We start from the raw sequence: 14,241 nt of genomic DNA, 5'->3' as shown, positions 1-14,241 counted from the left end.
GAACCAACTATTCTGGAGGGCAATTTGACATTATGATCAAAGGGCTTTAAAATAATGCATACCTTTTTGAACTAGTAATGCGACTTTGGGTCTGTATCCCAAAGAGATAAAAAAAAATGGGAAAGGATCTGCTTATACAAAAATATTAATAACAGTTCTTTTTGTCGTGGCAAAGAATTAGAAACTAAAGGGATATCCATCAAATGGGGAATGGCTAAACAAATTGTGACATATGATGGTGATAGAATACTATTGTGCTATAAGAAATGAAGAACAGGATGATTTCAGAAAAAGCTGGGAAGATCTACATGAACTGATACAGAAAAAAATAAGCAGAACCAGGAAAGCATTACATGTAGTTAACAGCAATATTGTGGAATGATCAACTGTAATAAACTCAGCTGCTCTCAGCAATACAATGATCCAGGACAATTCTGAGGGACTTACGAAAAAGAATGCTCTCCACCTCCAGAGAAAGAAATATTGGCTTGGGAATGCAGGTGAAGGCATACGATTTTTTACTTGTTTATGTGGTTATATGTTTGAAGGTTTTGATTTTATAAGATTATTCACTTACAAAAATAAACAATATGGAAAATAAAATAGAATGGGAGGGGAAGCCTTAGTATTTACCTCTTGAGGAAGTAGAGGATCTTAAACAAATTTTGTCATATTAATATGATGGAATGTTATTAAACAAGAAATAGCAAAAGAAATGTCAGAGAAACTTGAGTTGTATGAAATGACACCAAATAAACTGAGCAAAACCAGAAGAATAGCTTTATTTAGAAACTACAAGTAAAATAGCTTTATATAAGGTTGGTACCACTGCGGCTATTGTTCAATCATTTTTGGGCATGAATTCTTTGTGACCCCTTTCTGGAGTTTTTTTGGCAGATACTGGGGCAGTTTGTCATTTCCTTCTCCTACTCATTTTATAGACAAGGAAGCTGAGGCAAACAGCGTTAAGTGCTTTCCCAAGTTCGAACTAATAGCAAGTTTCTGAGGTCACATTTGAACTCTGGTCTTCTTATCCAGATCCTTCACTTTATCTACTACATCACCTAGCTGCCCACAGCACCAATGTAAAAATAAACAATTTTGAAAGACCTAAAAACTCAGATTAATTCAATGATCAAACATGCCTCCAGAGGACTTATAATAAAGCTTGTTATCCATCTCCCAAAGGAGAAATGACAGACACAAGACACAGAGATACATTGTTAAATACAGCCAACTTTGACTTATATGAATTAGTTTTGTTTCCCTATATTTATTTGTTAGAATAATTTTTCCCTTTTCGGTCACTTTTTAATTGAATAATAATGTCCAAAAAAGAAAATGGGACCATTGTAACATTTTTTTAAAAAAACCTTACCTTCCTTCTTAGAATCAATACTGTATATTGGTTCCAAGGCAGAAGAGTGGTAAGGACTAGGCAATGTGGGTTAAGCGACTTGCCCAGGTCACATAGCTAGGAAGTGTCTGAGGCCAGATTTGAACCCAGGCCTGGCTCTCAATCCACTGAACTATCCAACTGCTTCCCATTGCAACATTTAAAAAAAAACAGAGAAGGAAGTTCAGAAAGAAGCATAAGGCACAAATGTATAGAATTTTATTATGTACTTTAAAAAAAAACAAATGCTATAAGATAATTACTTTCACATAAAACCTTTTTTTGTTTGATTGTGTATATGGAAATGCTGTTACTTGAAATAAGAAAAAAAAAATAAAATCCCAAAAAACTATCCATGTTGTTACAGATTTTTGTTATAAATCACTTAGACTCCTAGGATGGAAGTTATAGTTATGTTAAGAAGATTTTTTTTGTTGTAATAGATGATTCAGTTTGCACAAAACTTTTAATATCAAATTATGATCTTCTAGAACATACTATGCAGAGGTCAAGGTATCTAAGAGGAAAGATGGCAAGAGGATGAAATTTTACACACTACTAACACTAGATGATAAAATTTAGATGACATCAAAAACGAATGAACAAGCTCTCAATAAGCTACTGTGTGCCAAGCATAATGGAAGACTGGGAATTCAAAGAAAATTAAACATCCCCTTCACTCAAGGAGCTTACATTCTATCAAAGGAAACAACATGTGCCTAAATAAGTAAATATAAAATACATGCAAAGTAAATATGAGATAATTTAGGGTTAAAGCAAGAGATCAAGAAATGTATCAAGATAAACTTTGTCCTGAACTCTGAAAGAAACACAACTATGCAAGCTATTAATGACATATGTACAAATTTCTCTTCAAAACTTAACACAGTACAGGGGTCTAATCACTCAAATATACAAGGAGTTAAAGCAATTGTATAAAACATCAAGCCATTCCCCAATTGATAAATGGGCAAGAGACATGAATAGGCAATTTTCAGGTAAAGAAATCAAAAGTATCAATAAGCACATGAGAAAGTGTTCCAAATCTCTAATAATTAGAGAAATGCAAATCAAAACAACTCTGAGGTATCACCTCACACCTAGCAGATTGGCTAAAATGAAAGAAGGGGAGAGTAATGAATGTTGGAGGGGATGTGGCAAAATTGGGACATTAATGCATTGCTGGTGGAGTTGTGAACTGATCCAGCCATTCTGGCTGGCAATTTGGAATCACGCTCAAAGGGCTATAAAAGAATGCCTGCCCTTTGATCCAGCCATACCATTGCTGGGTTTGTACCCCAAAGAGATCATAGATAAACAGACTTGTACGAAAATATTCATAGCTGCGCTTTTTGTGGTGGCAACAAATTGGAAAAGGAGGGTATGTCCTTCAATTGGGGAATGGCTGAACAAACTGTGGTATATGCGGGTGATGGAATACTATTGTGCTAAAAGGAATAATAAACTGGAGAAGTTCCAGGCGAACTGGAGAGACCTCCGGGAACTGATGCAGAGCGAAAGGAGCAGAGCCAGAAGAACTCTATACACAGAGACTGATATACTGTGGTAAAATTGAATGTAATGGACCTCTGTACCAGCAGCAATACAATGACCCAGGACAATTCTGAGGGATTTATGGTAAAGAAAGCTACCCACATTCAGAGGAAGGACTGCAGGAGAGGAAACATATAAGAAAAACAACTGCTTGAACGCATGGGTCGGGGTGGACATGACTGAGGGTGTAGACTAGAAACTACCACACCAATGCAACTACCAACAATTTGGAAATTGGTCTTGTTCAAGGACACATGACAAAACTAGTGGAAACGCGCATCGGCGAAGGTTGGGGTGGGGGTGCGGGGGGGGGGGTGGTTGAAGGGGAAAGGTGGAGCATGAATCATGTAACCATGTTAAAAATGAATATTAATAAATGTTTAAAAAAATCATTTTGATACTTATAGTCAAGTATTCCTTTGAAATCCTGTATGTTTTATCCTATGAACTTAAAAACATTATTTTAAGAAGGGATCCATAAACCAAAGGGGTCCATGATACAAAAAAGGTTGAGAAATCATACTCTAAAAGAATCTGACCGGTGTTAATAAATGTATATGTGTGTATGCATGTGTAAAAAAAAAAAAAAAAAATGGAATACAACCTCCTTTCAAACAAACACAGATTATTGGTAACTACATAAATAAAAATATAAATTTATTTTGTGAATTTCTTAATAATATTTTCATAGTTGTGATTATAATGTATATGTGTAGAAATAAACAATAACATCTGATTTCCTTTAATAACATGTGAAATGAAAAAATCATTTGATCTCTTTAAAGCATCATTTGAAACGAAGAGATGACTACTTTTTAATTTAATTTATTTTTATTATTATAGTAATTTTATTTCCAGATTACATCAATTGAATTTCTTAATATTCATTGTTTGATGTTTTGCCATCTATGTTCTCTCTTTCCCTTCCAGCCCTCCTACCTCCCCAATAAGGCAGGTTATATGATATAGGATGTACATAAATTATTATATAATACATATTTCCATGTTCATCATATTGTAAAAAAAGAAACATATTGCTTGGACTAGAGAAAAATTCATTAGGAAATAAAGTAAAAAATGAAAAAAAAAAAAAACTTAACACAGTAGATAATTTTTTTAACCTCCTATGAAATGGGAATTTCATAGATCAATCGTTCTAACACTTATTAAGTACCTAGTGTTTACAAAGCAATATGTGAGGTACTGAAGAGGAAATAAAGATAAATATGACAAAGTTCCCAATATCAAATGGAATTTTCAACCTAATTAAGAAATAACTTATTTTTTGTCTTAATACATAATTTCACTAGTGGAAATTTCCTCTTTCTGTGCACATTTGCAATTACCCAGTCCTTCAACTTAAAGCCTTAACAAGTTGCCTAGGGCAAAGAGGGGTTAAATTGTGTCACAATCAGTAGTAGAAGAGATAGAGTAGTATTTGAACTCAAGACTTCTTGATCCCCAGGCACAGCACTTTAACCACTACAAAATATACCTTCTGAGGAAGGAAAATATGCATACATCAATAACTATGATATAAGAACAACGAATTGAATGTAAAGAAAAAATGAGACAAAGTATCACTTTAAATTTGAGGAAAAAGAGGTTTTGGCAACATCATTAGGGAATCAAGATACAGGAGAAAAAGCATTACCTCTGCAGTGAGAGGACCCAAGTTGGTCAAATCATTTAATCTCATTGGTTCTCAGTTTCTTCATCTATAAAATTAGGGAATTGGGCTAAGATGTTCTCTGAAGTCTTTTCAAAGTCTAAAGCTGTGATCCTAAAAAGGTTTCAAGGAGAAAGAAAATAAGTTGAGCTCAGAAAAGAGATGGAGACTTTTAAGATGGAAATGGGAGGTGGAGAGTCTCTTACAGGTCTGTAGTAGCATCTAAAGACAAAGAGGTAGTTGAGGTCAGAAAGAGAACAAGAGGTAAAAAGCAGTATACACAGACAACTAGACAGCTCAGTGGATATAGCCAGGCCCAGAGATGGGAGGTCCTAGGTTCAAATCTGGCCTCAGGCACTTACTTCCCAGCTGTGTGACCCCTGGGCAAGTCACTTAATCCCCACTGCCTAGCCCTTACCACTCTTCTGCCTCAGAATTGATTCTAAGATGGAAGGTAAGGGTTTTTTAAAAAGTAATGTACAGGGGGCAGCTGGGTAGCTCAGTGGTTTGAGTCAGGCCTAAAGACAGGAGGTCCTAGGTTCAAATCTGGCCTCAGACACTTCCCAGCTGTGTGACCCTGGGCAAGTCACTTGACCCCCATTGCCCACCCTTACCACTCTTCCACCTAGGAGCCAATACACAGAAGTTAAGGGTTAAAAAAAAATAAAAAGTAATGTACAGGTATCCTTCCACATCATGACTTTCCCTAATGCCATTTCAATATGTCTCAGATGAGCATAAGAAATTAAATGGGAATTTTTTGAGAATTTTGCAGAAACCACAGACTACAACCAGCAGTTGACAAAAGTTTAGAAAGTCAGAAATACATAAAATATGTACATGGTATTGCATAATGTCAACCTATCTTTTAATACTATAAGTATGCACAATTTCTTTTTTGAAGTTAAAATAAACAAAAAGTTAAAGTTTGAGAAAAGAATGTGAAATGCCAGCAGTTGACAAAGGCTAGAAGACAAAAAAAGGCTAGAAATGTAGAGATATCTTTTAAAATTTAGTAACTCATAAGTGTGTATAAGGTACTGGAAGTACCCCATTAAAGAAAAAGGAAAAATTCAGATTTCTTCTCTGGTTCAAAGGGAGAGCCAAAAAATTTTATTCAGATTTTCCAGATGGTGGGAGCACTAGGTCTCTAAACCCCCAAGTGGTGAAAAAGATACCTGTAGATTGAATGATACATATAGTACATGAAAAAGAGTAGATAAGGCTTGAGAGGTAAGTTACAGTCTGAGTGTAGAGTACTGAATGACAGAATATACAATTAAAACTTTATTCCTTAGCAAGGGAGTATGTCTGAAAATTTCTTAATAAAGAAGTAATGTGCTAAGAGTAGCATTTTAGGAAGATAACCTAAGTATCAACTTGAAAGATAAGTTGAAGAAACGTGAGATTTAAAAGGAGAAACCCTGATTAAAAGGCTCTTATTCGGGCAGCTAGGTAGCAGTGGATAGAGGGTCACACCTGGAGTCAGGAAGACCTGGGTTCAAATGTGATCTCAGACACTTCCTCCTAGTTGTGTGATTCTGGACAAGTCATTTAACCCCAATTGCCTAACCCTTATTGCTCTTCTACCTTAGAATTGCTATTCAGTACTGATTCTAAAATAGAAGATTATGGGTTTAAAATTTTTTTAAAGACTTACAACAGATTAGATAGGTGAAAAGTGAGGGCCTGCCCTGAGTAGTTGAAATGATTATGAAAAATAATATTCCCAGTCTATGCAACTGATTAGGAGAGAATAAAGAACAAAAGGTAAAGTCCAAGGTCACCAACCTGAAAAACTAGAACAACTATGGTATCCTCAAAATAAATGCAATAAGAGGAAAGGAAAAATGGGGGCAGGGGAAAGGGGAAGAAAGGGAAGTAGGGAGATGAAGATGATGGATTGAGATTTGAACACGCTGAAATTTCAGGCAACAATTGCACATTAAAATGCATGTATCTAATCAATTGATAAGTATGTATTAAGTATCTCTGTTCCATATACATTGACCAAATTAACTAACTGAAAAAACTAAACTTTGACAAATCAAAGAGGTTACAATTATACTGGATGAACAAGGCATATGCATCTGTGTGTACATACACATACACAAGTGAATAGTGGGGAGAGAGATACTAACAGTTACAACAATTTGAAAAGGAAAATATAAACATGGGAGAAAAGAGAATGAAATATAGATGAGTCATCTGCATAAATATGATTAACAAAGCAATGCAAGGTAGATAAGATTACAGTAAGACTATAAAAATAGGAAGAAAAGGAAATGCCAAAACCTTGGAGGATAACCACATTTAAGGAGCAAGAAGAAATAAGAAATCAGAAAAAGAGTCCAAGAGAGAGTAGTCAGAGAGGTAGGAAAACCATGAGTATTGGTGTGGAAACTAAGGAGAGAGAATACCAGAAAAGTAAGGATAGCCAACAGTGTTGTTAACAATGCAGTTAACAGGATGGGGATTTAAAAAAAAAAAAAAAAAAAAAAAAAAAAAAAAAAAAAAAAAAAGGATGAAGGCAGAAAGGTCATTTGATTTGGCAAAAAGGAGAGCACTGGTGCCCCTGGAGAGAACAGTTTTAAGGCATGAAGCCAGATTTTAAGGGTTTGAGGAGTGAATAGATAGCAAAAGGCAGTCAATGAATATAAACTATTCTTTCTATATTCATTTAAGGATAAAAGAGAGGTAAGATACTAATTTGAAGGATTTGCTTTTTATATATATATTAAAGTACTTTTATATACTTTTTTAAATAAAAGTATGAACATATTTGTAAGACAAATATTTAAGGGAGAGGGGAGTAGTGGGAAGGATGATATTGTAGATCAATGATACAGAAAAGTCCCAGATGAAATAGGATAAGATGGCAATAGGGAAAAAGTATAAGGCTAATAAGCCTGGGCAAAAAGGAGAAATCTGAAATTATGATAAAGAATATGAGGATGAGGGAAACTCAGAAAGGTTTGCAATGTTCAGAAAATGTCTAAATCATAAATCTCAAAATGTATCCCAGGTTTCAAAACTTTCAGTAGTGCTAGGATATCTTGTACAATATTTTGAGGTAGACTGGAAGGTAGGTTTCTTTTTCACCAAACTGTGAGATGCTTTTAAATGCTGGAATATCTTGTACAATAAATATTTTGAGGTAGGCTGGAAGGTAGGTTTCTTGCTCACCAGATTGTGAGATGCTTTTAAAGTCACAAAACAAATTCCTTATGGAAATATAAAGAATAGTAAGTTAACAAAGTTTTAAGGAATAGAAGTAAAAAATTATAGCTAAATGACTAAAAGAAGATTCAGTCTAAAGCTTAATCATTATTTTTTGTCTCTCAGATTAACAATAAAAGTGGGGGACAATATATTTTAGAAAAAATAAAATAATGGCAGAAACTAGAAGACCAATATCTCACACCCTATACCAAGATATGTAAAATGAATATATGATTTAGACATAAAAGGTTATAAAGGTTAGAGAACAGAATAGTTTACTTGTCACATCTATGGAGAAGGGAAGAATGTATGACCAAACAAGAGAAAACAGATGTAAAATAAATCATTTTGATTATATATTAAATTTAAAAGGTTTTGTACAAATGAAACTAATGTAACCAAGATTAGAAGAGAAACAAACTGGGGGAAAATTTTTTGCAGCAAACTTCTCTGAAAAAGGTCTCATTTCTCAAATAAAAAGAGAACAAAGTAAAACGTATAAGAATACAAGTCATTCCCCAATTGACAAATGGTCAAAAGTTATAAACAAGGAGTTTTCAGATAAAGCAAAACTCTCAATAATCATATGAAAAAATGTTATAAATCATTATTGATTAGAGAAATGCAAATTAAAACAACTCTGAGGTACCACCTCACACCTATCAGATTGGCCAATATGAAAGTAAAGGAAAATTAAAAATTAGAGGACAGAGTTGTGAAATGATCCAACCATTCTTGGGGACAATTTGGAACTATGCCCAACGGGCCATAAAATTGTGCATACCCTTTGATCTTGTATAATACCACTACTAGGTCTATATCCCAAAGAGATTTTCAAAGAGATTTTTTTAAAGGGTGAGAAAGGACCTACTTTTACAAAAATATTTATAAGTTCTTTTTGTGGTAGGAAGGAATTGGAAATTGAAGGGATGTCCATGAATTGGGGAATGGCTAAAAAAAATTACAGTATCTGATGGTGATAGAATACTATTGTGTTATATGAAATGATGAGCAAGATGATTTCAAGAAAAAAACTAGAAAGATCTACACAAACTGATAAGAGAGTGAAATAAGCAAAACCAGGAGAATGTACAAAATAACAGTAATATTGTATGATGATCAACTGTGAGAGACTTAGCTACTCTCAGGAATACAATGATTCTTTAGGATTTATGACAAAGAATGCTTTACCCCCAAAGAAAGAACTGTTGGGAATCAGACACAGATCAAAGCATATTTTTCACTTTACTTTGTGTTCTAGTTTTATGAGTATTCCCTTACAACCACCACCAATATGGAAGTAAGTTTTGTATAATACATGTACAACCCAGATCAAATTGTTTACAGTTGCTGGGAGTGAGGAGGGAAGAAAGGGAGGAAGACAATTTGGATCTTACAATTTTGGAAAATATGTTGAAAACTGTTATTAAATGTAATTGGGAAAATATTTTTTTAAGAAAAGAAATTCCAACTTGTAGATTTGTCTACAAATCTCACACTGACTCAGAATCTCAGCGGTCATCTAGGACTTAGGTCCTTCATCAATGAGGAAAATGAGGCCAAAGGTTACATGATTGCTTAAGGTTATATAAGTAGCACATGGAAAAGCACATAAAGACAAACTAAATAAGGATCCTTCAAAAACTGCAGACTCCAAATCCCGGAAGTATACCCTCTAAGAAACAAAATAAATTAGCTGGGCAGCATGAGACTGTAGTGTAGTCTCTTTTTTAGAATGGAAAAATGATTATTTTTCACTGCCTGTACAGTTTCCAACTTTATAGGAACTACATTATCATTTAAGGGGAATAAATGTAAAGAAAGATATATTTTAAAACTTTGATACTGAAGTGTTTTCACTACCAAAGTGGTTTGGCTTACTGATAAATTCAGGTATTTTAAAAACAGTGAAACTTTAATTTTTTTTTAAGAAAAAAACAATACTTTGGTCTTCACAGTTTTTGTTTTTATACTAAATTTGTGGCACAAGCTAAATGTTGGAAAAGTCACTTAGATTCTTTTTATTTCCTCTACCTCCTTTAAAATGAGGGTTTATGGATGATATGGATTAGATGATCCCTCAATTCCTAATCTGCCCTAAATCTTATCTTCTGGACTATGACTGTCTCAAGTAGTTATCATTTTATTTAAAGTATACAATTCATGAATGTCTTTTCCCTTATTTTTCTCTTGACTCAGTAACTACAAAGGTAATGGTTTATGAAGTTTTTATTTTGCAATATTTAATCTTATTCTCCCTTATGAACAATCGGGCAAACTGACTTTTATTTAAGGTTAGAGAAGATATCTCCCCATTCAGAAGACTGGAAGCTTAAGTCTGACATACATCTGTTGCAGAAAGTTGAAAGAAACCATCAGAGCATCTTCATCTAGGGTTCTTTACAGTACACAATAACTTCCCTGTACTCCAGGACATTCTATATATAATTCTGAATGTGCCTAAAGGATTTGGAATCTTTTGCTAGCCAGTACCTGAAGGCACACTCCTGAAAGATATTTTGGCTTCAAGAAGCAAATACGAATTCCTTTAGCAGTCAAGCATAAGGTCTAACAAAAAAGCACAAGAGCAAGAAGGGAAAGAAAAGTTCCCTTCCTTCCCTGGGGTTTAAAGGGTTCTACTGAATTGACTGAATTGCAGGATGGGGTTAGGGGGCCAGCAAAGTGAATACAAGTACAATGGCCAATAATTCCCTTAAAAATAGAATCATAAGATCCAGAATCATAGACTTACAAACTGGAAGGAACATCAGAAGTCACTTAAGTTTAACCCTTTCATTTCATAGATGAGGAAACTGAAGTCCAAAGAGATTGTTAAATACCTTGCCCCTGGTCAGTTAGCAATTTGGGATTCAGACAATGCATTTCAGATTTGGGATTCAGACAATGCATTTCTTCAAAGCCAACACTTTTTCTATTGTAAAACACTGCTTTCCAAATATGTAAGGAAAACTCATAAACGTAAAGTTACTTTCCTATAATCAACAGGCTCAACTATTAGGATTCATACTTGGATTTTTTGGTCCAACTCAATTTTCTGGTGCTCTTTAAATATTTTATTGCATTTAAAAAAGTAAAATGTAAAAAAAAAAACACACACACACTATAATGCCTTATGTTGACAGAGATGTTATTTAGAATTTCTTTTCAGATTCATAATTTCATTGGTATGGGGTAGTTTTGATGAGAAACCTCTCTAAGAAATAAAGATTGGCACTTGCTTTGCAACAGATTATGATAAAGATTATTAAAGAGAGTTGCCTGAAATCAAAGAAAATTTCTTTAAAAAAAAAAAAAAAGGTAGACTCTACTCTAAGAGCTCATACTCTAATTGGAGGAGAAAACACATAAAAGAAAGTTTAGTCTTAGGGCAGATGGAAAGGTCCAGAAGACCCATAGGTTACAGTACTATCCACAGCACTTTTTAAAAAATTGAAATAATGGCTTTACCTTCATTTAAAAAATAGGAATTAAATAGAAATTGTGTTAAATGTTTATCTTTTTACTGGGTGGCTTGCATTATTGTGCTAAGATTTTAGAGAGATACATATCTCTGCAAACTTTTCAAGGTCCTACTGGTTCTCAACTATCCATTTCTTAACTTCAAACAGCATGCTGGATTTTGCTGGGTAGTTAATTCTAGGGATTTGGCTTTTGCTTCTTAATTTTCTATATGTTATACTTCATTTCCTTTCATCATCTCATCTTCCATGAAAATCCCATGGTAATCCTGATTATTATTCTTTAATAAATTATTTCTCTATTTCTAAAAAAGAGAAAGATGCCTGGAACCCTGAGAAGGTAAGTGACTTGCTCACAGTTCTACAGTTTGGGTCTATAGTAGAAATTGAACCCAAATCTTCCTGATTCCCAGAATACCTAGAGTTCTATTCACTAAGCCATGTTACATGTCACTATTTAGAATTTAATGAAGTAGAAGAGTATTATAGTTAGTATGCAATATTTGTTGACTAAAATACCAATGCTACATTATTAGTCCTCACCAGTAAATTTTTCATTTAAACAATTTCAAAAACTATTTCTCAATCCACATGTGGGGGAGAAAATTATAAGAGAAAGGAGGAGAAAAATAAATTTATAAGCTAAAGTCATATATGAGATAAATGAAAAATGAAAACTATATAAAGCAAACATCAAACACTTGAATGATGGTTGTAGTCTAAAGCAAGGCAAAATTATTAGTCAGCTGAGAAAGAACTACAATTCATAAACCTGCTGCCATACTATTTGGGATTTTTATTGTTTGGTTGTGTCTGATTCTTTATGACCCCATTTGGGGTGTGGGGGTGGAAAATTTGCACACCTGAGCTAAATTCCCAGCATCCTTTTTAAGTATGTCTTCATTTGATGTACAGGGACTTGGGAGATAAATTTGGCTGAGACCCACACCGCGGGGCTCTTTTTTTGGGGGAGTTTGAGCTTTGCTTTGGTTAAGGTATGGGTCTCTGGCTCTGTGCTCTGCTCGCTTAACTGAAGGAATCCCTTTCCCTCTCTTTACTATCTCTACTTTGCTGTAATAAAGCCACTAAAAAGCTACTAACAATCTCATAATTTAAATTGTAATTATTACAGGGGTTTCCTTGGCAAAGTTACAAGAGTGATTTGCCATTTCCTTCTCCAGCTCATTTTACAAATGAGGAAATTAAAGCAAAGTTAAATGACTTGCCCAGGAACACATAGTTATAAAGGGTGTGAGGCCAGATCTGAAGGCAAGAAAATGAGATTACCTGATTCTAGACCCTGTATTCTGTTCACTGTGCCACCCGGCTGCCCACTACTAAGAATAATATAAGGGGGCAACTCAGTGGATCGAATGCCAGGCCCAGAGACAGGAGGTCCTGGGTTCAAATGTGAACTCAGACACTTCCTAGCTGTATGACCCTGGGCAAGTCACTTAACCCCCCTTGCCTAGCCCTTACCACTCTTCTGCCTTAGAACCAATACCCAGTATTGATTCTAAGATGGAAGGTAAGGTTTAAAAAAAAAAAAAAGTACAGCACAATTTTATACAAGCAAAGAAGCTATCACCAAGGGAAAAAGTCAATATTGGGCTCTCCAGGTGGAGAGCAACATAAGATTAAATTTCAAAGGGAACATGTGAGGTGATGGAAGGTTCTGATCAAAACTTATTTTTACTTCCATTTATCATTAACAATATTTAATACTATTGCTATATCTACTATCAATACTCTATTTGTCCTGAGGCACACATGAAACAATTGCACTGATACTTTATTCAACAGAGGGAGTAAAGACAAACTATGGAATTGAAAAACTTTGATAATTCCTTTGGTAAAATGACAAAAGATTATCTAACACTAGATTAAAGTCCCCTCCAAAGTATCAATGGGGGAGATAGAGTTCTGGGTTAAGATGGCGGCAGAGTAAAAAGCAGCTGCTTAACCTCTCCTAACCCACACATATAGAACTCCTCAAGAGGACATAAAAACAAATCCAGACAAACGAAGGGATCCCACAAAAGGGTGCAGCATCAAAGCTACGTGGGATCGGGATTTCCATGCTATAAGGGGTGAAATAGCTCTCACTAAAATGCGAGCTGAGCAACCCCCTCCCCCACACACACACCACCTACAGGGCCAAAACCAGCACACAAGAGTTAGCGCAAATTTGGGGCATCCATTAAGTCCTTGGCAGCTACCTGGGATCACCAGGGCCTGCTCCTGAGAGTAGCAAGACTTAAGACCCCAAGAGGCTAAAGAACGCATGGACTTTGAACACAGACCTTGAGTGCAAGCACAGTCACAGCTGCAGACGCAGATGCTGAGTGCATGACTGTGGAAGCAGCGCCCTGAGACTATTAAAGGAGCTTCAGGCAGAGGAACAAGCAAGGGGATCACCAGGAGGCTTGACCCTGAGAACAACTAGACCTGAGACCTCAGAAGCCTAAAGAGCACAGACAGACCCTGGGCATGAGGATAAAGCTGAGAGGGCGCTGGGGTAACAATGGCAAGCCAGACACAACCCAGAAGAGAAAGATCAAGAAGAAATCTTTAACACTGGACAACTTTTACACAGAAAAAATCCAGACAACAGAGCAAACAGCAGAGGAAAACAAACAAGTAACCATATCCAAACTTTCCCAAAATAATGAAAACTGGTCACAAACTCTTGAAGAGTTCAAATCTGAGATTATGAGAAAGATGGAAGGCATCTGGCAGGAAAATAACAGTTTAAAAGGCAGAATTTCGCAATTGGAAAGTGAGGCTCAGAAATCAAATGAATTGATAAGCAAATTGAAGACCAGAAATGGCCAGCTGGAAGCCTTGAAGAACCAAACAGACCAGACTGAAAAGGAAAACCAAAAAATTATAGCTGAAAACCAGTCTCTAAAGGCTAGAAT

The 14,241-nt window shown here is 35.2% G+C and overlaps 1 protein-coding gene across 1 annotated transcript in view; it reads right to left on the bottom strand.

Annotated features, from left to right (window-relative positions):
- ROCK2 (Rho associated coiled-coil containing protein kinase 2) overlaps positions 1-13,671 on the bottom strand; it is a 155,543-nt gene extending 141,872 nt beyond the window's left edge. The window contains exons 1-2 of the mRNA XM_044659556.1: positions 13,624-13,671; positions 10,335-10,409 (exon numbers count right to left, since the gene is read on the bottom strand). Of these exons, the coding sequence (XP_044515491.1) occupies positions 10,335-10,409; positions 13,624-13,671 (123 nt within the window). The remainder of the gene's footprint in view (positions 1-10,334; positions 10,410-13,623) is intronic.
- Between the last annotated feature and the right edge of the window lie 570 nt (positions 13,672-14,241).

The sequence above is a fragment of the Gracilinanus agilis genome, chromosome 2 (genome assembly GCF_016433145.1).
Source record: "Gracilinanus agilis isolate LMUSP501 chromosome 2, AgileGrace, whole genome shotgun sequence".
Classification (NCBI taxonomy): domain Eukaryota; kingdom Metazoa; phylum Chordata; class Mammalia; order Didelphimorphia; family Didelphidae; genus Gracilinanus; species Gracilinanus agilis.
Note: the sequence above shows the minus strand (reverse complement) of the source record. Positions and strands in the feature narration are given on the sequence as shown.